Below are 27,988 nucleotides of genomic sequence, written 5' to 3' on the forward strand. Positions count from 1 at the left end.
TGGTTCCAAATGGGCCAGCTTGTACATGAGCCTGAGGGGGAGGAATTTAGTATGTAGGAGAACAGGTCTGATGGTATTCCACCATGAGTTACATTAGTTATAGTGAGGAAGCTGTTTCAGGGAGGGGGGATAGTTTGACCTTTTTCACTGAAAGTAGAATATATGGCCTGCTATGGATAAAATATATTAATATCCTTAAATGTTTGTGAGAGATTAGCTCCTCATACTTAAAATGATGTCAACTATTGGAGTGAATCTGCTCGCGCATACTTATGAATTACAGGCTACGATAAGGTGAGCGTCCCTAGCAGTTTTGCTGAGCTTTAATCAGGAATAAGCCCCAGATTAGAAGAGCCCTTGGAAAATCTATTTGTTCCTGGAAATTTTTTCTAATAGGCTTAGAGAGCCTGTCCAGTTTGTGATGGCCATCCTTGTCCCACTAGTCTTGATATTTTGTAGGGTGAAAGATGAACCATGAACATCAGCTTTTCTCCAAGTTGAGTAGTACACCTACTTTAATTTCCAAATCTTCATTTGCCTTGTCTCAGATAACAACAGTAATTTTGATTTTTTGGTTTTTATAACTTATTCTAAAGCCAAATTTATCCTTCAAAGAATGACGAACTAATAAACTAGGATCATATTAATTTATTGACTACCTACTACATTCCAGACACTTTACTAGGCAATTTGCCCATTCCCCCCCCTAACCTGCACTATGATAAAAAAGGTATTATTCCTATTTTATAGTTTCAGCTCAAGAAATTAATTTTCTGAAAAAGAAAATATTCATGTTTGTTACCACTGTTTAAGAATAAAGGCCACCTGACTTCTTGTTTCTGGTGTTAATTTGCATCATGTTAGAAAGAAGGACTAGGCAGGGGTTCCAGGAAGCTGTGACAAGTCTGAATTCGGTTTAGAAGCTGTTGTGCCACAGGTTTGAAGTCTGTTTCCCAGTGGAGTTTGTGGTAGTTTTTTAGGTCTTGGTCAAAACTCGCATCCAGTTCTTCATCTGTATCAGAAAAAGTAAATTACAGCAATTATTTGGAAATGTAATCCCATTGAATAAAGTTAATTTTTAATGGCATGAGTTAAACGCATCCTGGGTCATCCTAAATTCCAACATGACACTGACAGGATCTGGGGCTTAAAAGACATTTTTTACTGGTTTTTTGTTGTTGTTGTTTGTAAATTTTTTTTATTGGAGAAGTAATTTACTCTCTTCTGTTCTTTACAAATATTTATATATACATAGAGGTTAGTTTCTTAATATAAAAAGGACAATAATAAAAAAATTTCTAAATTGCATTGAACTTTTATTTTAACTAATCTCTTATGTTTATAAGTCCACATCCAAAAAGTCAGATCACAACTGCTTAAAACAAAGTACACGGGGTCCTCTGGTTACGACAGTCTGGACATACGACGTTTTGAGTTCATGATGTTCACTCCCATTAAAACTTAAAAAAATCGAGACATGAGTGTTTTGGCTTAAACCGTTAGTGTCGTACTTACAGACTACGTGGGCGAACTAGTTTGGTTGCACACGGCAGAAGAATATGCAGTACAGTGTACAGTACAGTATATTTATGTCCTTTTCCTTTTTCTGTGGCTTAGTTATGTTTTTATGTTCTAGATTATGATATTACAACTGTGTTAGGATAGGTAAGTGACTTAGGCTAAGGTGTGTTTTGACTTACACCAAAATTCGGGTTATATCACTGTTGTAGGAACAGAACTGTGTGGTAACCCAAGGATCCCCTGTATTAATAGGTTACTTCCTTATCTGTGCTAATTACTTCAGTGGATGACAGATATAAATGGAGTCAGGAAATTCTTTGGGAAAGTAACACAGTTGAATTTGACACTTAAAACTCGACTAGAAATCAACTTTGCTCTCTTCAAAGCAGCCTGGTGCCCTGGCTGGTTGGCGCAGTGGTAGAGGATCAGCCAGTGTGTGGATGTCCTGACTTTAATTCCTGGTTTGGGCACACAGGAGAAGCAACCATCTGCTTCTCTCTTTCTTTCTCTTCTCCTCCCGCAGCCATGGCTCAATTAATTTGAGTGCATTGGCCCTGGGTGCTGAGGATGGCTCCGTGGAGTCTCTACTTTAGCTCGGTTATGAGCATGGCCTCAGATGGGCAGAGCATCGGCCCAAGATGGGGGTTGCTGGCTGGATCCTGGTTGGGGTGCATGCAGGAGTCTATCTCCCCTCTTCTCACTTGGAAAAAGAAGAAGAAAAAAGAAAAAGAAAAGCAGCCTGGACATACTTCTTTAAAAAGACAACCTCCTATCCCTATGCTTTGACCTTTAACAGTAAAAAGTGGGAGACTTTGAGGATCTCAAGGAGTATAAGAATTTCAAATGAGTCCATGGATAGTGCAGAAAAGAACTTGTGAAAAATTGCAAAATTACAATTTTAATTTCTACTTATTCCAAAGACATCCTGAATTCCGCAAACTATCATAGGTGTATCTATCCAAGCAGGGAGACGAATGGCCACTAGGGTTTCTGCGCTGACCCACCACTGCACTTTTGCTATTTATATTGGGTCTCACACCTCAAGAGAAATACTTTAGGAAAACACACTGGCCTGCCAGTCAGAAGGCTGGCTTTGCCACTTCCTAGGTCTGTGGCGGAGGCAGGCTCCTTAAGTGGTAACCACTAAGTCCTAAAATGACCACAAATATTTCAAAATAATTTGAAAACGTTCTTCATAGGGCTAATGAAAATCCTATTATGAACTGATTTATTGCTATTTACATCAAATTTTCTACACTGCGTATTTCTGTACACTGTGTACTTTGGCATTATTAGTGGTAGTGTCCCCACCCAGAGTAAGATAAGGGAGTCTGGAATCCCAGTTTGTACCTTCCCCTCCTCTCCTCACAGCTGGGTGAGCAGCTATGCAGCTCTGAGATAAGTGCTGGGCAGACAAATACTTCAGCAAGGCTCTCCATGGACACCCTGTAAGCAAACCTGCACCGCACCCACTGAATTACCAGCCCTTGGAGAGGAGAGTGCTGACAGTGATGCCTTCAAAGCCCTTCCCATAAGCCTGCTGCTGGACAAGAGGAGTCTGTGAGACTCAGTGGTTTCAGATTTCTAGATCTTCTTCCTGCTCATTCTTTTCCAGATCTTCTTAACACTGAACTTCCATTTAAAAATGAATCCTCTGGGTTTATGCCCTTCTTTCCCAAGATGCTTAGGGCTGAGGTCTGCCCGTGTATCTCACAGTCCCTGCCTCTGCCCACAGCTTTGGTTGGATTTGGTGGTTTTAGCAAATCTCTATTTTCATGCTTTAAAAAAACATCTAATATCAAGACCGTGTTACTTCTTGAGGCTTAGCCTATAATTAGTTAATCTACACTCAGACCCTATTAACTCTAAACTGGGTTAGACAACATAATAAAAGTGGCCAAATAGCTACAGGTAAGAGAAAAGCAGGCCCAAAATTTCAAAGTAAATACAGCAAATACATTTTTTAAATGCCATATTACACTAGGGATTAAAATTTGGAACTTGTATTGCAAAGAGTGGCAGAAGCTAATGTAGGAAAAAATATATTCTGATATTTTCTTTCTTTGCTACTCTATTCTTTAAAGATGCTGGCCACAGTGTGAAAAGTGCTGATCTAGGAAATCTAGTCATTCCTAAGTCCTCTGTGCATAGCACACTTCCAAATACCAGCATTTTAGGCAACGTATCAGAGAAGGTTAAAGGACTCAAGACAGTGCAGTTGTCAGTGATCATTATAACACAGTCTCCATTAGTTTATGTGTCCTGTGGCAGTGGTTTTCAACCTTTTCACACTTGAGGAGCGGTGAGAATAGGAGAGTTATTCTGGGGACCACTGAGGCAGAAATCACCCTGAGCATAAGAGAATTTGACTAAGATCACTGGAGCTATAATTTTCATACAGTATCAGGGTGGTTAACTCTTTCGCCGACTGGCATGAAATTTCTGGTAGACTGGTCCACAACCCAGCAATTGAAAAACTGTCCTACAGCCTCCATAAAAGCTTCTCCTACTCACTGCACTATTTCCAAGCTTGCTGTTCAGCTACTTAAAGGATCCAGTATTGCTCTATTTTCTAAGAAGGCACAGTCCTCATGTATTACAGAAGCATCTACTGGCTCTTTGACATAAGCTGGACCATGTGATCCTCTAACTTGAATGCTGTACCCCACTCTACCCACCCAGATGCTAAGTTCCACGTACCTTAATGGACATTAAACAAAACTGAGTGTATTCTGCAGTCACAATAATAAACCACACACCCTGGTCACCAGTTGCCAGTCCCCCAACAGAAGTTCATGGCAGACTGCTGTGCTAAGGCAACCATTTAGAAACTTCAAGATAAACATAGTGATAATGAGTTTATAAAAAGTGATTGTAATACATCAGGAAGTTTTAGACAACATTCTTTTCAAACTACTTTCTAAAAAGACTGTCAACGTCCCGGCATCCCAACTGTGTTGCGGACCATTACTGTATCCTTTTCATTTTTCTAGTCACCCATCAAGAAAAAGTTGGGTAACTTATATTACTTTATGAAAAACAGTGCTCACACTTCAACACGGGACTTTGTTATTTAATAACTCATCCTGTTTTCAAAGTGACCTGTTTTTTTTTTGTTGTTGTTTGTTTGTTTTTTTAGCTATCTTTATAAAAGAACTGAAATTCAAATACACTCCCAACCACATCTATATTTCACTTACTGCTGCCCAACTGGCCAGACACAGCTACAGCCCTCTCAGAAGTAAGGTTTTGAGGCCCATGCTGTGGAGAGAAAAGCCAAGAAGCAGCCCAGTCCTCACGGTTCGTAAGAAGGGATCTCATGGATCATATGAGAAATCCTGACACTGTGCTGGTGACTTAGACCCCTGACCTTACTGTGTTTATTTTTGTCATCCATGCCATAGCCCCCTTCCATGGTGTGGGGTGTGGGTATACTATTGTGGACAAAAAAAGAAAAATGTTTTTTTAATAAATCAAGATGTGACCACTAACATAACCTGACAAGCTCAGGGAAGACCTACACAGTGGCCTTAACTCAGGGAACTAAGGTAAACACAGGATGGTCTAATCAAACCTTTCTAACTAAAAGCAGTTCAACACCCTCTTGTCCATGTCCCTGAGTCTCATTTTTATGTCCCACCTATGTATGGAATCATATAGTTCTTAGTTACCGGGTTGGGGAGGAGGACATAGAAAACCAGATAGAAGGTGATGGAGGACAATTTGACTTTGGGTGATGGGTATGTAGCATAATCAAATGTCAAAATAACCTGGAGATGTTTTCTCTGAACCTATGTACCCTGATTGATCTATCTATGTCACCCCATTAAAATTAATAATAAGAGAAAAAAAAGAATAAAAATAGTTCATGGTGGGTAGTCATGTCCTATAGGGAAGAACTTGCTCTAAACACAGGTCAATGGTTGCTTTTACTCAAGCCAGCTACAATAATACACCTGATAACAAGCCTCTGGAATGTACAGATCATCTTCCTTCTCCTTCAGGCCAGACATCCCACCAGAGCAGAAGCCAATAGACACCTCATTGTTATTGTTATGTGAACCACTAACTGTTAACTGTCCTGCTCCTGCCTATGTAAACATTTCAACAACATATACGTTTTCACTTTTACCCAATCCCAGAGATTTCCCCACTTTGCCTTCTCCTGCCTCCCTAATCTATCACCAATCAAATTCATGTAACCTCCCTACGTCTTCTCCTTTGATTCTGATGTATAAAATAAGTGGTGAAACTGCCATTTTTCAGAACATTTCCTCAATCTGTTGAGACTTTGCTTCCAGGCAATTGTCCACAGTTTGGCTCAAATACACTCATAAAAATTCTTACAGGTTTAGAAGTTTCTTTTTAGGTGACACTATGAACTGGAAGAGCAGAAAAACACGGGGCTAGATGTTTATTTTCTGATGGAAAGTCCTGACTTTGCTACTATGACCTTAGGCAAGTCACTTAACCCCTTAGACCTTTCCTCATCTGTCACCTAGCTGATAACCTCAGAGAGATCTTATGAAGATAGAATGAACATGCTTTTAAACATCTATAGCACTATTAAAGCAAAGGTACCACTAATGTGAGTCACTCCACAAGCATCTATCAAGAACCTACTTTGTGTGAGTCAATATCCTTTCCCTAAAGCGGCTCAATTGGAGTGGGGAAATGAAAGAAACCAAACAATAGCACAGGAGAAGTCCCACAGTTCATGATTAATTGCTATATAAGTACAGATTTCCTATGATTAGACAGGGGACTTGAAAAGTGATCTGAGACGGGCTTGCAAGGACAGGAGCCTCTGGCTAGGCAGGTCAGGGCTATGCAGTTAAAGGTGCAGAGTTTGGGGAAGCACACGCAGAAGCCCAGCCTGGCTCTAAGGGAAGGCTGAGGGTGGGGATTGGTAGGGAGCTGGCCCATGCCACACCGTCCTGACAGGTATGCTGCCCTGCTGAGAAGCCTACTGTGCCCACACCCCCTTCTAAGGTGTCCTGGGAGCTCGCGGTCCCACCATCCTCGTTACTTATGGTTGACTGTCCCAAACTTAGGTGCCCCAGGAAGCCACAAATAGTTGGTGGAGTCAGCTGCTCCCAGAGGCAAAAAAGCCCTATGGCCCAGAAGTGACTCTGGGACCCAATCACATCTTCTGTCCAAATGGGAGACAGAAAAGTGCACCAAGCACAGAGGAAAGGCAGTTGCACACTCCGGGTACAGTAAGAAGAAGCCTCGAGGTAGTTGGCATGACCAAGCAGAGCCTGGAGGAAGAAGGTGGGGAGAAAGGGCTTCTTGCATTACAGCAGAGACAGAGCAGAGCTGGGGCTCCAGCAGGTCGGGCCAGGGTGCCTGCTGCTGAGGGCTCACTCCAGGGCTCTGGTTCCGTCCGCAGCAACCGCGCAGGTCTGCTCTGGCAGGCTTTGGGCAATATGCTGGTTTCCTGGCCTCCACCCTCCTACTCTTTGCACCCTTCCCTTAAACTCCCTTTTAATCCGGGCACGGGCTCTCCTCAATCCTGGCTGTACAGCAGACTCACCTGTGAAGCTTTTTAAAAACACAGATTATCAACCCCCCCCCCCCCCCCAAGCTCCTGAATCATTATTCCCAGGCCGGGCGGGCAGGGATAAGGGTGTTTTCCCTACATTCCGAGCTGAGTCGATGCTCTGCCGCAGCAGAGACCTGCGTTAAGGCGGATGGAGTGTGCACGCTTGCTCCTGGCGACCTGGGAAGCCTCACGTTCACAGAGCAGACAGTCAAGTGAACCTCAGTGATTCAAAACCGTACTCATTTTTCTTATACCCACCCCCACAAAATTATGTTTAGCTGGAAAAAAAGCAAATTTCACATCAACCTAGCAAACCTCCTAGTTGTGAATTCCTGTTTAATAACGTATGGTTACAATGCTTAAGATTTACGGAGCACTCCGCGACCATGTCTGCAGGGCTTGCTGTGTGGCAGGCGCCGCATCAAGGTCTTCCTATGCGTTGGCTCGTCCATCAGCCTAACACCTCTGCACAGTGGGCATCCATCGCGCCCATCTGAGAGACGAGGAAATATTGTATAAACCGAGAAAGCTTAAAACTTCTCCTGTAAGTGCTGACACAGGGCTGAAACTCCGCCCTGACAACAGCCTGTCCTTCCGTAGTGCCCTCAGGCTGTTTGTTTGGTCCCCATGGTTCCCTGCAGTGGAGCAGGGATTACCAGGTCCCCATTCTAGAGATAAAAACACGGGTTACTAAGAGATCCTCTTATCAAACGACACCGCCTGAACCACAGCTTCCAGCAAAGGGTGCCTTTTCACAAGCCTTGCTGATCCAAAAGGGGGCTGGGCAGTGGGAAGTATGTCTCCATTTGGGGACAAGGATGATTGAAAACACTCATCAGCTGCCTCTAATTACTGTTGCTAGGCTAACCCAGTATGAAAACAATTATCCTAAAAATGGACATTTTAAAAACGGACGAACCTATCTGTAAAGCCGGTAGCCACGGCCACCATCACAGCCGCCTAGCTTTTGCTGGTTCGCATTTAATTCCGGCAGACGGTAATGAAACTGCGGAGCCAAGAACTGGTGGGCCATTACCTTTATTCCTAGCTCGCACTCAGCAAGCGAGTAAACACAAACACACTGGGCTCCAAAACCCGCTCATTCGCTGCTCACAAAGCTACTGACACATCCAAGTTTTCCTAGAATCAAAGGCCCCCACCCGTCTTATGCCCTCTGGTTCCCCATCTCCCTTCCCCTCTCTGCACAAACTGGCTTCTCCTTCAGCACCATGCCAGCTTGACTACCTCCTCTCCTCTAACCACATGGCCTCTCTCCCCTGGAACAACGTGGTCTCTCTTCCTAAAATGGCCTCCTAGCTCCTCTTTTAAAACTTTTCAGTGAGACAGTCCCTCCTCAGCACACGTTAGCATAACCAAGCCCATTCCTAAGAATGAAAGGCAATTAGCTGTATCACGTGAGAGCATCATCACGTGAGCAGTGGCCATTTCTAACAATAAAAGTGATCATATCGATCACATTATACTTATTTGCCCAACACTATCCTCTTTCCTTTGGTTTGTATCATTGATTTTCTACTTTCCAAGGACCTCACCTTAATGTCAAATAGTTTCACAGACTCTGAACAAATGCAGACCAGTAATGCTCAGAGTTCTCAGCTGCTAATTAACACAGAGGCTAATTAAAATATACAGATTCACATAAAAGCATGACAATTTGGAGTGGCTTTTAGCCATATTTTCTCAATTACAACAATGTTGATATACTTTGTATTTATGCAATCTATAAAAAATTGCATAAAAAAAAATGAAGAAAGCCACAGAAGAAACCATAAATCATGACAATGTCCAATGAGTTAAAGTTTTTGTGTCCCCCATTGTAAATAACATTCATTCTCTTCCAGATATTTCTAAATTAATCATTAACAGGCTGTAGTTGCATATAAAAATACAGACACCCAAATGCATACTAATCTTTATTTGTACAGGGCACAGGAAAAATGTTTTCTGTCACTCTGATAATACTCACAAGTTCATAGTGAGGAGTCTTACCTAAAAATGATGACAGCAGGACTAAGAGTGTGTTGGTATCTTCATCTCCAAAACATGACGCATTAGTGATATTTTCACTGAAGTTCCACAACGTTTTGCAAACCAAAGAAGCCAGCTGCCAGTCGGTGGGACCAAAATCTCTTAAACAGTCCACTAACCTGAGTTCATAAAGGCAAATTGAGAAGTAACTAGGTCAGAATGTCTTATATTTAACTTTTATATTTTTAGAACAATAGTGATAACCCTTCTGTAATATTTAATATGTATTGTGTATCATTCAGTGATTATTTAAAATATTTTCATATCTATAAATTTAAATAGCTGTAAGTCGCAGTAATCGACTCCTGAATTATTTTTGGTGTCCAGTGGAACCTAAATCCCCTCTTTTCAGCCCTAACCTGGCTCTTCCCAGTATCGTAATACCTCTGCCCTGGAGGAAAGACTAGCTGGACCCAAACTGCCTGAAAAGTTAGGTCTTCTGAATCCTGAGACAGTTGGAACTCCACGCCTTGAAACTTACTTTTTTTTTTTTTTTTTTTTAATTTTATTTTTTATTTATTCATTTTTAGAGAGAAGAGAGAGACAGAGAGAGAGAAGGGGGGAGGAGCTGGAAGCATCAACTCCCATATGTGCCTTGACCAGGCAAGCCCAGGGTTTCGAACCGGCGACCTCAGCATTTCCAGGTCGACGCTTTATCCACTGAGCCACCACAGGTCAGGCGAAACTTACTTTTTAATGCTGCCTTCTTCTTTCAGGATGACACGCTTGTCTTTATCCACAGTGAGATTTAGGAGAACACCGCAGGCGGAGAAGCAGATATCCTGATGCTTCCTGCCCAGCAGCGCAATCATGAACTTGTAGACTGAGAGGGCAGAGAGCAAATGCAGACCCGTAAAGCTCGAGCTTCCCAGCTGCGCCTTATTCCCCATTCTTTAAGGGGAAAGGGCAAAGGGGACATGAGTAGGAAGTGGCTTGCAAAACTGAAAATCCTACCAGGGGATCTAACCTATTCTTCCTATCGCCCGCTAGTGGGTTCCCCAACACCCACCCACCAGGTCCTCTGTCCTCAGATATTGCTGCGGCTGCACCTGGACAGCAGTTCCTGCTCCAAGGCACTAGTAGAGGTGGAAAGGAGGAGAACATGGATTTCCACTCACACAGGTGACCCTCATCTTTAACAACTAAAGGCCTCTTTGAACCTCCAGCAGCAGTTTTCTCTACACAGCCCTGCAGGAGGGCTCCCGTTGAGATCTACCCTGAGGTCTTCCAGGGCCACAGAAGTCTTGATCAGAACACAGAAACCGGCCTGTGGCAAGGCAGAACTTACTGAGTAAGGGACATTTCAAAAGGGAGACAGGCGCCCCGGCTCTGCGGCCTGGCTTCCCTTTCTCCTAGGAAATGAAGCTCTTTGTCTTGTTTTCTGGTCCCCCAGCTGGGCTGGTCTGAGGTCTGGGGGAGAATGGATAGGTGTGTGTTTTGCCTCCCCTCTGTTTTCCTGCACACCTGAGAGGTGGCCACCCTGTTCTGACCTTGGCCCCATCGACAGTTCCAAAAGTGAGCTTGGCAAAGGCTGTGTAACACACATTTGTATTAAGAGTCTGCAGAATGTACACCAAATGTGAAAAGTTATCTCTGTGGTAGTGAGATAGCGGGTGACAGTTTGCTGCGGCTGGGTTTTGTTCTTTTCTCTCTGTATTATCTAAATGTTTTGATTGTGAACATGGATAATTAGTTATTTGTGGACAAAAAAGGGGTGCTGTAATAAATCATAAATTCCTAACTGGGCAGGTCATGGTGGGTAGTCATACCCCAGACCTGTAACTTCTTTAGTGAAAGGTTTTAAGTAAGCCCCGTCCATTGTTCTTGTGCCTCTAGATTAATACAGCTTTGAGATGCCAGAGGTAATACCCTCGAAGGGGTAACCACTCTTCAGAAAGCATACAATCTTGAAACTTAATCCCCACCTTGCTTTCGCCCACCTGCACATAATTCTCTTTACCTTCCCTACTTAATTTCAAATGCAGAAGAGAAGTTGCACAATCGTTATTCTCAGGAGCATTTGAGATTTTGCTACCCAGTATATGTCATCAGTTTGGCTTAAATAAGCTCATAAAATTCTCTACGGGTTTCTTACATCAACATATTTTTAGTTATTATTCCTACATGAAATAGTTGAGACATACAGAGGATGGTTAGTGTAGCTCTTGTGTACCTGCCACCTAGTTTAAGAAATAAAACATTATAGATTCAAATTTACATTTGGGCATTCCTTGCCCTCCAAAGATAACTTTTGTCTTAAATGTGGAGTTTATCAATTCCAAATACCACTTATACCTCATACCATTACTACATGAGTCCATTACATCAACAAAACCCAAGCTTGTTTTGCATATTTTAAAGCTTACTTTAATGGCATTATTCTGTATATATCCCTCTCTCACTAACGCTTTTGCTCTTAAATTATGTGTTTGAAGTTGATCCACAAGCCTCTAGTGCATTTATTTTCATTGCTGCAGAGCATTTTTTGGCATGAATATACCAAAAAGTGTTTATCCTCTTGCCTGTTGATGGGCATTTAAATTGTTTCCATTTTTTGCTATGAGAAGCAGTACTGTAATGGCCCTTCTCATACATGAAGGAGCATGTATATCTCGAGTCCATTCCCATGGACAGAAACGAGAGTATAGACAACTTGTTACACACACACACACTCACACACACCCCATCTAGGAAGTCAGAAGACCTCTCATAAGGAAGAGGGCACACAGGGCACACTGCCTACACCGCCTTGGCATTCTGAGCCGACAGACGTACGTGTGTACGGAACAGAATGTAAAGCAGAGCGGAAACAAGCACCACCCTGTCAGGACCCAGGCTGCGAGACTGCTGCGCTGTCTATCGGCAAGAAGGGCATTGTGTGTGAACGCAAGCATCATTAACTCACCATTCTTCTGCACAATGAAATCGCAGATGTCAGGGTCCTGCGAGAGATTTCCGAAAACACGCACAGCCTCCAGGATTCCACCCATGTTGTTACTCATGAGAAGCTTTAAAAGCACTGGATTTGGTGACCAGAGAAATAAAATCAGTGAATTTAAGTTTTGATTTAAAAGCTACTGGAAACCAGTATTATAACTCAATAATCATAATAAATACACTGATAACTCGAAAATTAAAAATGATAATAAAATGCAAACTTCAGGGGACTTTAGTGAGAAGTAAGAAGCTGACTTTCCTGCATATTCTAATTCCTCAGAATGAAATCAGATATTTTACCAGGAAAAGAGAAAATCTGAATGCTTCTAGTACTGTATTTAGTTAACACAACCAAAGCCATAAATGAACATGTATCTACCCAAACCCAAGTCTGAACCTTACATTCAGCAATATGTAGCTTCTCATCTTGAATTACGGAATTCTTCACTTGGTAGTAAGATAAGTTGTTGATTGTTGTTGTAGTATTGATCACCAGCTCCTCACAATCATCAATTGACGTGTGTTCTGAAACAAAGTAAGGGCGTCACCAGCTCACAGTAGGGGCAGCAGCAATGCCATCCTAATGCAGCAACAATCCCAGCTGCAGCAGGGATGAGCTGTCCTCCTGGGCAAAGTCTGTGCAAGGGTACCATCTGCCCTTGCTGTTTGCTGCTTTATTCCCTGGCTCTTCCTGCAGGGATATGCACCAAGTGCAGAGGACCACTCCTTGCTCAGGATTTGAACACTCTCTGCTCTGTCGCTCTAGCCAGGGGATCTGGGAAAGTGGGCCCCGTGATGTAGGAAAGCAAAGGTGCCAACACGCCAGTCAGCCCAGCTCTCTATCTCTAATCCCCTCTGGTTTGCCCTGACCCTAAACAGGCAGAGTCTGGTCACTTCTCACCTACTCTGCTGCCAGCAAGCCCAGCTCTCACCCCCTAATTGGCTTCTCTTCATCCGCCTCTACCTCCTGCATTATCCTCAGCATGGTGATCCTTTAAACGTTAGTCAGATGATGTCATTGGTCTCACTTAGCCGCCAGGCCCTCCCTGCACTGCCCTACACAGTCCTGACCTCTCTGGCCTTGTTTGCTGTTTCCTAAGGCCAGTCACACTGGTTGTTCTTCTTGAACATGTCAGCATGTTCCTTCCTGAGAATGTTTGCACTGCTACTCCCTCTGTCTGGAACGTATTCTTTTTCCAGTTACAAATATTGATTGACTTACGACCTATGCAACTTATGACCATTCGACTTTACGACCACAATCGCTAGCCACGATTGCTCTGCATCTGGCAGCGCAAGTGTTGCCCAACTGGGCGTATGACAGTGCGGACCAGCTTCCGGCAGCACTACCATCTCCGCGTGCACCATTTCAACTGTTATCCCAGATTCGGTACAGCAATTTGTGTTTTGTGTCTTGGATATTTTTCATCAAACCCCTCGCAAGATGTCTACCAAGAGGAAATTGTCTTTGCAAATATTAAACCAGTTGTAATGGTAATGCAGTGTTTTACTTAAACCTGACGAATGTAAGAATAAGAAACAAAATGGTTTAGAGATGATACAAATGGCATAAAATGAACAAAGAAAATTATGAGATATAAAAATAATGAAAGAAAATTATGATAAAATATAACTTAAAGATTTTTATAACATCATTTCACAGTACTGTACATATAGCCTACTCAACTTACGACCAAATTGTGTTACGACCGGTCTGTCAGAACCAATCGTGGTCGTAAGTTGAGCACTAGCTGTATATGCTTGCTCACTCACGTGCTTCGGGTTGTTGCTCAGATGTCACCTTATTGGACATACTTTCCTTAATCACCCTATATGAGACGGTACCCATTATTCTTTTTCCCTTACCCCACTTTAATTTTCTCCATAGAACGTGTGACCACTTGACTTAATGTTTAATGTATGTCTTCTAACACCTAAGTTCCTGCAGACTAGTGATTTGTGTTTTATTCATTGCTACATTTCCAGCATCTTGAGCAGTGTCTGGCACATAGGGGTGCTCAGTAAATAATTACTGAATGCAAGAATGAGTGAATGAATGAATGAACAAATGAGAGAATGAATAAGCAAATGAACACTTTAGCTTAGCACACCAGACTCTTAGTAATTCTGTCCCTGCTTTCTCTTTTCCGCTCAGCCTCCAGACTTCTATGGCCACCATGCAGAGAAGGGCAGGGGCAAGGATGCCAGTGAGGGGCCTCCTGTGGTGCTCAGGCGACAGATAATGTAGCTTAGGCTTGGGTGATGGCAGAGATGGAGCAGGGCGACAGACTGAAAAGCCACTTAGGGAGGAAAATGGACAGTAAGAGGTGAAGACTAGATTGGGGTAAGGGAGAGGAATCACCCAACAATATCCCTGGGTTTCTGGATTATATAATTGGATCTACAGTGATCACATTCTATGAATTCAGGTCATGGGAAGTTAGGAGAAAGGTCATGAGTTCAGCTTTAGATATCTTGAGTTGTTTTTAAAGTACCCACATTTGGTGAGGGGTTGGATACATGGTCTGCCTCTCACCTTTGATCCTGCACATACCCCCCACCCCCAGGCCTTGCCCCAGCCTGGGAGGAAACCAGCTCAGCACCTGCACACACCTGGGCCCTTGCTTGGTAAAGAAGTGCCTTTTACCTCTTGTGTGAAACCAAACTTCCTCAGGGAATAAGAGCAGGGCTGGGAGCTGAGCAGGAGGACTGTGCTAGCTCTTGTGCTCTCTGATTTCCTTCTCTCTCCTTTTGGCCTTCTTTTCATTAAAGAGAATGGCCTTTTCATAGCTTACTCTATTCAAAGGAAAATCTAGTCATTCATATGCTACGGAAAACATATACTGTACTCATTTATTCTTTCTTTCTCCAAGTATTTATGGAGTACCCACCATGTACTGACCTCCACACTGGCCTCTGTGGGTGGAGCTGCCCCTGGCTGAAGGACCAGTGTATGTTTTAAGAGCTGACAGACTTACTTGTTAGGTTTCAGACTTGCTTGGGACCTGACAACTGTTCCGTTTTTCCTATTTCTCTCTTGTGGAATGAGAATGTGTATCTGTGCCTGTCCCATCATTGTGTTTCAGAAGCACATAACTTGCCTGGTTTTATAGATTTACAGCAGGAGAGGAATTTTTTTCTGAGGATAAACCATACCTCAAGTCACACAATATCTGATTTAGGTGATATTTAACTGAGATTATGAACCTTGGACTTTAGAGTTGATGCTGAAATGAGTTAAAAGACTTTGGGGATGTTGAGAAGGAATGAATGTATTTTGCCTGTGAAAGGACATAAATTTTTAGGGTACTAAGGGCAGAATACTATTGACTGAATTGTGTTCAGTCTCCCAAATTCACATATTAAAGCCCTAACCTCCAATGGGATTATATTTAGAGATTAAAGTTAAACAAGGTCATAGGGTAGAGTCCTTATTCAACAAGATTGGTGGCATTATAACGAAGAGGAAGAGCGAGGTCATTCTCTGTCTGCACACAGCAAAGAAAGGCCATGAGAACACATAGCCATCTGCAAGCCGGAAGACAGTGCTCACCAGGAACCAAACCAGCCAGCACCCTGCTCTTGGGCTTCCAGCCTCCGGAACTCAGAGAAATACATTTTTGTTTTTTAAGCCAACCAGCCTGTGGTATTTTGTCATGGCAGCTTGAGCTAATACAGGGGAAAAGATAGGACCTGAATGACTGGCGACTGTAATTACAGATGATGTAACCACCTGAAAAGTGGAAAGATAAATACATTTTAATCACATAGACTAACTGTGGAAAAATTTGGGTTTGTAAATTCTTTGTGGTTATGTTTGGCCAATTCTTGGTAATTTGATCGGCCTACATTTTAAATATTGAAAATGCAATTCACTCTCCTAAAGTGTACATACAGTTCAGTGGGATTTACAAATAATATGTATTAACCATTTTATCATTTTTTAAAAATCTGGATTACTTTTGGGGCAGTTCTGAACAGAAGAGAGATTTTGTTTCACAGGGCTGAGAAGTCTCATGAAAGTGAGTTAGTTGATTGTACTAATAAAACTGAATCCACAGAACTGCCTCTGGCTGGTGGAGCAGCTGCCGCCTGGGCCGAGGCGCTTACCCAGCACGGCGAGGAGCATGCCCACCACGGGTGGGTTGGCAGCCATGGCTGGCCCGATGCCCGGATGGATGGCCAAATTTGTGAGCATGCGGGTCAGCTTGACGAGCACGTCCTCTGCCTGGGCCGACGGAGCCTGGGCCTGGGGCTGCTCATCTCCTCCGCCCACTTGCCCCTTGGGGCGCAGGTCCAGTCTGTAGAAGGTGTGGAACAAGGACAGCAGAGTTGGGATGCTCCCTTTCTCTTTGTAAAACTGTTCACGAGCCTGGTTACTTTTCGAGGTCAGGTTGCCAAGAACGAAAACAATACGAACAACTAAGTCCTGCAATAGATGAAAGACAAAAGGTTACAAGTGCCCAGGGGCTGGGACAAATTGTTGGAAAGAGTACAGCATTTATTCATAATATGATTAATAGTAAAATGGAACATGTTTGGCTTTGACTAACTTGTACAGGATCGAGTCCCAAGCTGGGTGCACTTGGCAGCTCTGAAACGGGACCACTGAAGGATGCTATAGGGGTCCATTAACTTCAGATCCTTTGGCTCAAATTCTTTCTTCTTTCTCTCTCTCTCTCTTTCTTTCTTTCTTTCTTTCTTTCTTTCTTTCTTTCTTTCTTTCTTTTCTTTTCTTTCTTTCTTTTCTTTCTTTCTTTCTTTCTTTTCTTTTCTTTCTTTCTTTTCTCTTTCTTTCTTTCTTTCTTTCTTTCTTTCTTTCTTTCTTTCTTTCTTTCTTTCTTTCTTTTCTCTCTTTTCTCTCTTTCTTTCTTTCTTTCTTCTTTCTTTCTTTCTTTCTTTCTTTCTTTCTTTCTTTCTTTTTTTCTTTTCTCTCTTTCTTTCTTTCTCTCTTTCTTTCTTCTTCCCTCCTCCCCCAGAAACCAACCAGTGGCATGGGATATCATTACTAAGAATACTGTGTTACAGAAATCTAAGCTTTGATACTAAGAGGTCTCTGGAGCATCCAGACCTTTTCCTGAAAGTTCACCTCCTGTGGAAGCACTGGCTTTCTGAACACGAGGCAACAATGGCCAGTCAGGTTGTGTTGCAACAGGGTTTCTCAGTGGGGCGCTGCTGACAGTGGCTGGACAATTCTTTGCTGGGGGTGGGTGGCGGGCCCACCTTGTATTGAATAGCATTCAGGCCTCTAGTGCTGGGTGCCAGTAGCACTGCCCCTCCCCCCAGGTGAGAAGCACTGCCTTAGATCTGCGTGCCACTTTATGGCAGAACTGTACGTGTCTTTCTTGACCTGGTTAGTGGTTAACTGGGTGACACTTTTATAATTCTAACTGGTACGTATGTGATTCATGAACTTTTCTGTATGTGTATTTCACAATAAATTAATAAATGTTTCTAAAAACCCCCAAATGAGAACATTTCACAACTAAAATAGATACAGAAACAATTATGTGCTTGATTCAACAACAGACATGAGTACAGTCAGCCTTACACGTGGTGGTAAAGGAGCCCCTGACAGGGGGAGACTTTGAAGGAAGACTTGAATCAGCTACAACCAGCCTGGGTACTAACACTTACTGCACCAGGTGTATGCTATCTCACAGACAAAAGGCAGGCTTTGGGCGCTGGGTCACACAGACAGTGAGGGTGGAGTCGGGGTTTGAACTAGGGTTGCCCAGACGTGGAGTCCTTTCTACATCCACGCCGTACTTCCCACCTCTTTGTCATTTAACAATCTCTCCTTCCACATGTCTTCTTTCAGCACAGTTATGGAATCATCTCCTTTTTAAAATGCAAACATGTCATCAGGAGGGATTCCAGTAAACCTTGTTGTTGTTTTTTTTAGATCTTATTTATTCATTTTTATTAGAGAGAGAGAGGATAGACATAGAGAGAATAGGGGGAGGAGCAAGAAGCATCAATTCCCATATGTGCCCTGACCAGGCAAGCCCGGGGTTTTGAACTGGGGACCTCAGCATTCCAGGTCGACACTTTAGCCACTGCATCACCACCAGTCAAGCCCAGTAAACCTTGTTTATCAGAGTAGTCGTGATCAGCAGCCTTAAGGAACAGGGACAAAAGGCAGAGGGCTGGGCTTGATTTTATCAGGGATCCACGTTCAGATGGGACCTGGGGGCGTGGGGACAGCACAGAGACAGTGTGGCAAAGAGACAGGGAAGATCTAGGACAAAGGACAAAACTTTTGGATTTGCCCAGGGCTGCTCTGCCAGTACCAACTTGTTCCAGCTTGTTCTTGAAAAAAATGTTTTCCCTGGCCCCAGCTGCAGAGAGATGAGGCTGCTGCTTGTGCAGCTGGAAACCATTTGCCAACATTAGAGTAGGAGGGAGTCTAGGAGTCCAACATGATGGCGAGAGCTGTGGCTGGACAGGAACGAGTCCTCTGGGAGGAACCTCAGCTCGGCCTGCCACCACCTGCAGCAGCGTCCAGTCAGGAGAGCCTGCCCTGAGGACCCGGGGATGGACTGCTGGTCCTCAGATAATTTTTTAATGTGGGGGCTGAGGGGAATTCATGCTGAGGAAAGAGTGAAGATAAGAAATATAAAAAATGGAGTCATTTTGTCCAAGCGGCTAAAATTATTAACATTATGAGGGTTGACTCCATTCTTGTTCTAACTAGCCTGGGAGCTTCAACTTTTTGAAGTTTCCAGTTCTGTGTCAACGCCTGGATGTACCTCCAGATCTCCAGGCTACCCTCTGACTGTCCCCTGAAGGACTAGGCCACTTGGCCTCCTTCATCCAGACTGATCACCATCTGACTGATCACCACCCTGGACCATCCTGGGGCCCAGAGCACAGGACTGATGAGTCTCAAGAATGCACTTTTTGCTGTAAGAACTCTTATTTCTTCTTTGGAACTCTTATGGGTTTTGCCTAGCTGTTGTCCCAGTTTTCAAACTCCAAGACCCTTTAATAAATCTTCCAAATTTATTTCTAGCCAAAGCCTCTGGACCCCTTTTGTTCAACAGCATGCAGAAGCATGTTTAAGACCAGGCACTCTGAAGAGCTTCTAATCTATTGGAGAAGACAGGACCATCTGAGGAAGAAGCTAGACAATGGAGGGGATTAGGACTCCCAGCTCAAGGGCCAGGCAGTCCCAGTTCATATATGTCACTTTGCTTAGCCTCTCTGTGCCTGCACTAACTCATTGGGAAAATGGGGAAAACAAGATATTTTGAGATTGAGACAAAACATATAAAGCACAAATTATAGTGAGTAATGATTCATGAATTGTTTTGAACCCTTTTCATGTATTATCAGAAAATTGTTAGTAGCTTTAAACTATGTGGGACAGGCTCTCTGGTCTTAAAAGAGTTTCCACTGTAGGATGCTCAGTGAACAGTGTGAGTGTGGGTGTCAGCAAAGTTACCACAAATGAATTTGAGCTCAACTTTGAAAAATATATGAAATGCAGATATGTGGGAGTAGGGGGAGGGTTTGGCAGGGGCAAGGACCTTGGGAATAAGTAGCTGGGACCACTCCCTTCCTGGTGCCCAGGGTCACCTTGTCTGTCTCTGCTCCCCAGATGGTTCCAAGCTGAGGCCATGGGTCTTAATCTAAAACAAACACATACAACTTCATTATAATACTCAAATTCCACTTCGTGTGAAACCAATGGTTACTTCAAGTAACTCGGGACAGCTGATGCTCCTTCTGGGCTCTGGAAGGAAGGCTCACTTCCAACCTGGCCACATCTGGAAGAAAAGCCAATATCTTTCCAACCAGCACGGGGGTATTTCTGAGAATTAAGCCCCTTGAAGTAAAATTTTATTTTATCTTTGTTAAGCTGAAGAATAGGAGCTTTTGGCATACCCTTTGATATATGATTCCTGATTACAGACATTGTACCTAAGTTTTACCTCTGGAAAACTATAATAATTAATGCTAGTAGTAATGGTAGCAGCAGCTAACGCCTGGAGCTTATGATGTGCTGGGCACTGATATATAAACTAACTGATTCACTAGAAGTGATAACAAAGCTGCTTCCAGTCTCCACCATAGGAGAGCAGCTTCCCTCACGCACTGGGCAGTAGTTATGTCGAACATCACCGAACTCCACGCTGTTCCTTGGGTGTGTGCTCTTCTCCCATTTCCACAAAAGCACATTAAGCTAGACAGAAAAGATGTTATATGTGATTTTAAATGACTTCTTAAAGAATATGATAAATACTGGTATTCTGCTCATTAAATTATTACCAAGACTAATCACTGTTATCTCCTACTGTTGTATCTGAACAGCGAGAAATAGACCTTTTGCCTCACAATTAAGTAGTCAAATTTGGCCCTGGCCGGTTGGCTCAGCGGTAGAGCATTGGCCTGGAGTGCAGGAGTCCCAGGTTCGATTCCCGGCCAGGGCACACAGGAGAAGCGCCCATCTGCTTCTCCACCCCTCCCCCTCTCTGTCTCTCTCTTCCTCTCCCGCAGCCGAGGCTCCATTGGAGCAAAGATTACCTGGGCGCTGAGGATGGCTCTGTGGCCTCTGCCTCAGGCGCTAGAATGGCTCTGGATGCAACAGAGTGACACCCCATAGGGGCAGAGCATCGCCCCCTGGTGGGCATGCAAGGTGGATCCCGGTCAGGCGCATGCGGGAGTCTGTCTGACTGCAATGCCCTACCTCCTTCCCTCCAAGATTTGCTTTTCTGCTCTCATTCCATCCTATCATCCCCCTTCCCTCTGTCCACTTTCCCTCTGAACCCTTTGATCAGCCTCTGTCTCAATGCCATTCCTCAGTTCACATTGTTCATTGGATTCCTCAAATGAGTAAGGTCATATGATATTTTTCTTTCTCTGCCTGGCTTATTTCACTTAACATAATAGTTTCCAGGTCCATCCATGTTGCAAAAAGTAATATTTCCTTCTTTTTCATGGTCCCATATTATTCATTGTATTATATATATGTACCACAGCTTGTCAATCCACTCGTCCACTGATGGACACTTGGGCTGTTTCCAGATCTTGGCTATTGAAAACAATGTTGCAATAAACATGAGGGTGCATTTCTTCTTTTGAATCATTGCTGTGGTGTTCTTGGGATATATTCCTAAAAGTGGGATGACTGGGTCAAAAGACAGTTCCATTTTTAATTTTTTGAGGAATCTCCATACTGTTTTCCACAGTGGCTGCACCAGTCTGCATTCCCACCAGCAGTGCAAGAGGGTTCCCTTTTCTCCACATCCTCGCTAGCACTTATTCTGTGTTGTTCTGTTGATGAGCGCCATTCTGACTGGTGTGAGGTGATCTCATTGTGGTTTTAATTTGCATTTCTCTAATAATTAGTGATGTTGAGCATTTTTTAATCTGCCTATTGGCCATCTATATGTCCTCTTTGGAGAAGTGTCTATTCATTTCTTTTGCCCATTTTTTGATTGGATTGTTTATCTTCCTGGTGTTAAGTTTTACAAGTTCTTTATAAATTTTGGTTATTAACCCCTTATCAGATGCGTTGTTGAATATGTTTTCCCATTGTGTGGTTTGCCTTTTTATTTTGTTCATATTGTTTTTTGCTGTGCAAAACCTTTTTAGTTTGATATAATCCCATTTGTTCATCCTGTCCTTTATTTCACTTGCCCGAGGAGATAAATCAGCAAATATATTGCTGCGAGAGATGTCAGAGAGCTTACTGCCTATGTTTTCTTCTAAGATGCTTATGGTTTCACGGCTTACATTTAAGTCTTATATCCACTTTGAGTTTATTTTTGTGAATGGTGTAGTTGGTGGTCTAGTTTCATTTTTTTTGCAGGTAGCTGTCCAATTTTCCCCAAACCATTTGTTAAAGAGACTGTCTTTACTCCATTGTATGCTATTACCACCTTTGTTAAATAACAATTGTCCATAACGGTGTGGGTTTATTTCTGGGTTCTCTGTTCTGTTCCATTGATCTGTATGCCTGTTCTTATGCCAGTACCAAGCTGTTTTGAGTACAATGGCCTTGTGGTATAACTTGATAAAAGGAAGTGTGATACCCACCACTTTATTCTTTTTTTTCAAGATTGCTAAGGCTGTTCATGTTCTTTTTTGGTTCTATATGAATTTTTGGAATATTTATTCTATATCTTTGAAGTATGTCATTGGTATTTTAATAGGAATTGCATTGAATTTATAAATTGCTTTGAGTAATATGGACATTTTAATGATGTTTATTCTTCCTAGCCATGAACATGGTATGTGCTTCCACTTGTTTGTATCTTCCTTGATTTCTTTTATCAATGTTTTATAATTTTCCTAGTATAAGTCTTGAACCTCCTTGGTTAAATTTACTCCTAGGTACTTTATTTTTTTTTTTGTTGCAACAGTAAAGGAAATTGTTTTCTTAATTTCTTTTTCAGACAGATCATTGTTGGTGTATAAAAATGCCTCTTATTTCTGAATATTAATTTTATATCCTGCCACCTTGCTGAATTCATTTATCAGGTCCAGTAGTTTTTTGACTGAGACTTTAGGGTTTTCTATCTATAGTATCATATCATCAGCAAATAATGATAGTTTTACTTCTTCTTTTCCAATTTGGATGACTTTTATCTCTTCTTCTTGTCTGATTGCTGTGGCTAGGACTTCCAGAACTATACTGAATAAGAGTGGTGAAAGGGGGCACCCCTGCCTTGCTCTTGATCTTAAGGGGATTGCTTTTAATTTTTGCCCATTTAGTATGATGTTGGCTGTGGATCTGTCATAGATGTCCGTTATCATGTTGAGGTATGTTCCCTGTCCCACTTTGCTGAGAGTTTTGATCATAAATGGGTGCTGGTGGGGCTAGCTTTTAAAGACAAAGTTACACACTGATTGAGGAATGGGGAGGAGGAGAGAAAACAGCAGAAAAACAAAGCAGTGAAACACACCCTCTTATAATGCTTATCTATAGGGTTAATTCAGGGAGAAACATTCTGGGAACACCTGCAACATTGCAGAGTCAGTTCAAGGCCGCAGCCTGGGAAACCAGCCTCAAGGCCAGGGGTAGGGAGTCTTTTAGAAAAACTAAGTTCTGCTAAAAGTCTCTTTGTTTTAGAGAAAGTAAGTTCTGCTAAAAGTTACCTATGTTAAATGCCTTTCTTTTCTATATTTCACTGCAACATCTCTGCCTTCTTCTGAAGGGTGCTAGACTATTTTTAATCCTCTTCTCCCTCTTCCTAGGCCCTGCAGCTAGGAAGAGGAGACAGATGAGAAGCATCAACTTGTAGTTGCAGCACTTAAGTTGCTTCTCATATATGCCTTGACTGGGGTGGGGGAGGGGGCTCAAGCTGAGTCAGTGACCCCTTGTTCAAGCCAGCAACCTTAGGCTTCAAGCCAGCGACCTTTGGGCTCAAGCCAGTGACCTTGGGCTTTAAGCCAGTAACTTTTAAGCTTAAGCTAGTGACCGTGGGATCATTTTTGATGATCCCACACTCAAGCTAGTGAGCTTGCACTCAAGCCAGACGAGCTCATGCTCAAGCCAGTGACCTCAGGGTTTTGAACCTGAAACCTCAGCATCCCAGGTCAAGGCTCTATCCACTGCACCACCACTGGTCAGGTGAAAAAATTTTTTTTCCAATTACAGTTGACTGTCCATATTATATTAGTTTCGGGTGTACAGCATAGTGTTTAGACATTGGCATAACTTACAGAGTTATCCTGTGTTTGTGTTTTCTGGTAGTCTAACTCAGTGGGCTCCTGTGGCCCTGCACCACCTCCATCTCTCATTGTTGACCTGTCAGGTGTATTTAGGCCCTGGCTCTCTAGGTAAAAGCAGGTTTCCTTAAAGACTTTCATTCTTCAAAACACAAATGATCTCCACCCAATGCCACCTGTGGTCAGATCCGGGAAAACTTAAGTGCTGCTTTTCTTTGAAAAATTTTCTTAGGCCCCTCCCACTTCTGAGAGACTTTGACTTTAACCTCTCTGTGGGTCCTGGCATGGCCTGGATGAGTTTGTCTGGCATAGGAAGAAGAAACTCTAAGTGTTAAGACGGGAAGAGTTAACACAGCTACAATACCTCTCTCCGTGCCTTCAGAGAGAAAAAGGAGGGGGTGTTCCTGGCAGCAGTGATGCCAACTGCAGGATGGCATGCGAGATCCACGAATGGGGACGCAGACTATGCCGTCTGTGGCAGCAAACTCCCAGCAACTGCTATGTTCACTGTTTCTGTCCTCTTTCTCAGGGTTGGCTAAGGTTTTCTACCCTGCTCCCTTCTCAAATATATTCTCCACAAATACAGGGAGCGCAGAATAGGCCAAAATAGAAGCAGTCTCAAGGAGCTTGGCAGAAGCGTTGTTTCCTTATTCCCAAGCCAGCGCTTGTCTTGACTCATCTGGAATCCTGGAAGCGGAGGCCGAGCAGCGGGGTCCGCCTGGCCCCTTAGCTCGCCACCCGCAGCCCCAGCGCCATGTGGGACAGTGCACCAGGACAGTTTTGTGGAGAGGTTATCTACTGTTCCACAGCCACAATTCACCTCAAGTCTATAACATATCACTTAATTAAAATCTTCTACAGGTTTGAAAAATTGGACAAAGGTCAAAATCACTGATTTGCAGAGACTACCAATTTCACAGCAGAAAACTCTTTCAATATGTAATTCTCCTTTAAGGTACAGATGCTTTCCTTCATTCTTAGACAATATCTGAGAACCAGCATTTCTGTTAAATACGACACAATGTTGCATGTTCCTACAACAGTTATGAAAGAGCAAAATGGAGATGAATCAGGAGAGATCTTTTCTTTTTTTTTTTTAAGGAAGGCAGTCTAGTATAACCAGTTCATGTTGACTTTCTAATCTGGCTTAAAATGGATTCAGCCTTGCAAAAGCTATGGCTAACCAGAGCTCAAATAGGTATGCCTATGGTAAGAGGCCTGATCTCAACTGTGCACTCCAGCTATAGCCCGTGGGATATTCTCTTTGGTTTCACATATGTTGTGCCCTAGTGAGTAAGCATGTCACTCGATCTGAATGAGCTCCACATGACTGTAAATACAATTCCTTCAACTTGAACAAAACAAGGAGCAAGACACTGCTCACTAGGCAGAGTGGTCTCTGTCAGCTTCCAGCAGCAGTGCTAGTGGTTGTTAAATGTCACTTCCCACACAAGAGACAATGGCCCAAAGTCAATAAAGAAGATTTCCTCCTACTCAGAGATCTGGAAACTGAGGCTCTTAGAGGCTCACTGACCCTAAAGTCCAACTCAGTGAAGAGAAGAGGCAGAATTTGGATGGATTCCAAAACCACCAAGAACCCATCTCTGAATTCCCAGTGACCTTCCCCTTCCCTGTCTGCCAGGCTCAGCAGATTGGCGCAGGTGTACGGGACATCTTTGATTCCTCCTTGTCTCACTCCCCTCACCAACCAGTCACCAAGTTCCCTCTGTTCTCTCATCTCAAAATCTCCCCTAACGCCTCTTTCTAATGCTTACTCTGGTTAACCTGTTGGGAGACTCTTGCCAGAGACCCTTGACGAGCTCCTCCCTGTGCCATCAATGCTAAGACTACTCCATGAAGCACAGCTCTTACATCATTCCCTTCCTCAAAACAGCCCTTGCCTATTAAATGTCAAATCCAATATCTCATGTACTATCTAGCCCCATGCGACCACTCTGCATTACCTCACACTACTCCCCACCCACAGCCAGCCACAGTGAACACGTTCCTCCCTGACTCCCACACCCTTCCTATCGTGCCTTAAAATAACCGATATGTATCATGTTGACCACAAGGAAGTATCCACCTCATGCTGTCACAGAAAGAATAAACTATATTCAGCAGACTTCACTTAGTAGAGGACTACTTCTTTTTTCTTCTTCTTCTTCTTCTTTTCCAAGTGAGAGGAGGGGTGATAGAGAGACAGACTCCTGCATATACCCCAACCAGGATCCACCTGGCAACCCCCATCTGGGGCCAATGCTCTGCCCATCTGGGGTCATGCTTGCAACTGAGCTATTTTTAACACCTGACACAGAGGCTCCACGGAGCCATTCTCAGTGCCATCCTCAGTGCCCGGGCGATGCACTTGAACCAAGTGAGCCATAGCTGCATGAAGGGGGGGGGGAGGGGAGGAGTGGAGAAGCAGATGGCCTCTTCTCCTGTGCGCACTGACCAGGAATCAGATAGGATATCCACACGCTGGGCCAAAGCTTTACCACTGAGCCAAACGGCCAGGGCCAAGTACTTCTAAGGAAAACATTTTAGAAAGATTTTCAAGAATGGGTTGAAACTAAAGGGGTTTAAATGTGCTTACAATTGGAACCTTCTCCTAACCAGAACATTAATGACATGCCCTGTTTAAAACTTGGTTAGAAACCTGCATCTGAGAACCAAATCAGAATTCACAACTTGCAACATTTACCCAACTTCCCACCCTCAGTCAAAACCTCAACATGAATGGAGCTTACAGGTGGCTAGAAGACCAGATGAATTCTACCAGCCTGGAAGACAGACTGCAATATTGTCAACATGCTAATCAATCCTAGCCAGGGTACTGAAAGTGGGTCAACAGTTTGTGTAAGTGTTGAACCACACACAACGGAAGCACTGAGATGTTTGAGACTCAAAATCCAGAATCTAGTAGAAAATCATTTAAAAACCAGAAGAGATTATCCTTGATGCCTTGACGCATCGAACTATTCCATTGGCCATCATTTACTGAACATCCACTAGATTAGTGATTTTCAGCCACAAGAATTATTTTTAAAGGGTATTTTTAAAATTAAAAATATTATATATTTTACTTATTCACTTTAGAGAGAAGAGAGAGAGAGAGAGAGAGAGAGAGAGAGAAAGGGGAGGAGTAGGAAGTGTCAACTCCCATATGTGCCTTGGCCAGACAAGCCCAGGGTTTCAAACCGGCAACCTCAGCATTCCAGGTTCATGCCTTATCCACTGCGCCACCACAGGTCAGGCATGAGAATTTTTAAAATACATAATACCTGACTATTTAGTCAGAGGCACTGACTTCTTCTCCCTTAGATTGTCAAATAAAAAAAATTACACAGTCAACACAACAATAGCCATCTGGTGTGAATGAATCAAAATTATACCTATATTTTTTCTTAATCTGACGAGGGGTGTAGCTGAATTTTAGTAATTAGTCTGTGTGCCATGAGATGAAAAAGGTTGAAATGCTGCACTCTACACTTCTGAATGTGTTATCACTCAAAGCACCAGGGCAATGCTAGAATTTCACTGTGTTCCATTCTTTAAGTCAGCAGACATAAATCAGGCATTTGGGCTCTGTGCTGAGTGGAGGAAGAGCCAGTTCCACAAGGGCAAAGCAGCAGGGGCTGGAAAGAATGCGCAAGCCGAGGGCTTATTGTGCTGCCTGCTCTCCCGGTCAGGGGTGCAGACCAAGGCCAGGGCTGAAAAAGAGAAGCAAGCTCAGCCAAAGGCTTTCGGCACCCACTGGGAATGTGCCTGCAGAGGGGCTGGGAAGAGAGCCACAGGGCACACTCCTGCCAGGCAGGAGGCAGCGGGGGAGCCGGCAGCCAAGTCACCATAAAAAGGCGCCAGGGTTAGGGGTGGAGGGGCCTCCCTAACCAATCCTCACTGGCCCCAAAGAGGATGGAGGGGAGAGAGAGGTCATGTTATCTCTGGATGGTGCATGACGGAGCTTGCGTTGAAGATGAATGGCTAGAAACATGGCAGATGTTTGTGTGCTTTTAGCCCACACTGTCCAGACATTCCAAGTCCATTTTCAACACCCTGATGCCTCAGAGCTCCAAATCAGACAGTGCTCACATGGTTGGAGGCAGCTGTTTAAGAGGAAGTCTCAATGCAACGAGAGAGGCATGACTTTCAGAGCAGCACAAGCAAAGACGTGTCTGATGATTTGCAGACAGGGTTTGTGAAGGCTCTGATGATGGACCTTCATCTGAAAGTTATGTTTGAACCCCTCTCCCCCAA

General features: G+C 43.4%; 1 protein-coding gene across 3 annotated transcripts in view; it reads right to left on the bottom strand.

Moving 5' to 3' along the window:
- Nucleotides 1-497: 497 nt before the first annotated feature.
- ARMC2 (armadillo repeat containing 2) overlaps nt 498-27,988 on the bottom strand; it is a 136,347-nt gene continuing 108,856 nt past the window's right edge. For all 3 annotated transcript variants that reach the window (XM_066373520.1, XM_066373519.1, XM_066373521.1), the window contains 6 exons: nt 16,163-16,481; nt 12,455-12,577; nt 12,021-12,134; nt 9,806-9,938; nt 9,077-9,234; nt 498-1,012 (listed from right to left, as the gene is read on the bottom strand). In XM_066373520.1, coding sequence (XP_066229617.1) covers nt 861-1,012; nt 9,077-9,234; nt 9,806-9,938; nt 12,021-12,134; nt 12,455-12,577; nt 16,163-16,481 — 999 coding nt within the window. In that variant the 3' untranslated portion in view covers nt 498-860. The remainder of the gene's footprint in view (nt 1,013-9,076; nt 9,235-9,805; nt 9,939-12,020; nt 12,135-12,454; nt 12,578-16,162; nt 16,482-27,988) is intronic.

This window comes from Saccopteryx leptura, chromosome 3 (genome assembly GCF_036850995.1).
Source record: "Saccopteryx leptura isolate mSacLep1 chromosome 3, mSacLep1_pri_phased_curated, whole genome shotgun sequence".
NCBI lineage: Eukaryota > Metazoa > Chordata > Mammalia > Chiroptera > Emballonuridae > Saccopteryx > Saccopteryx leptura.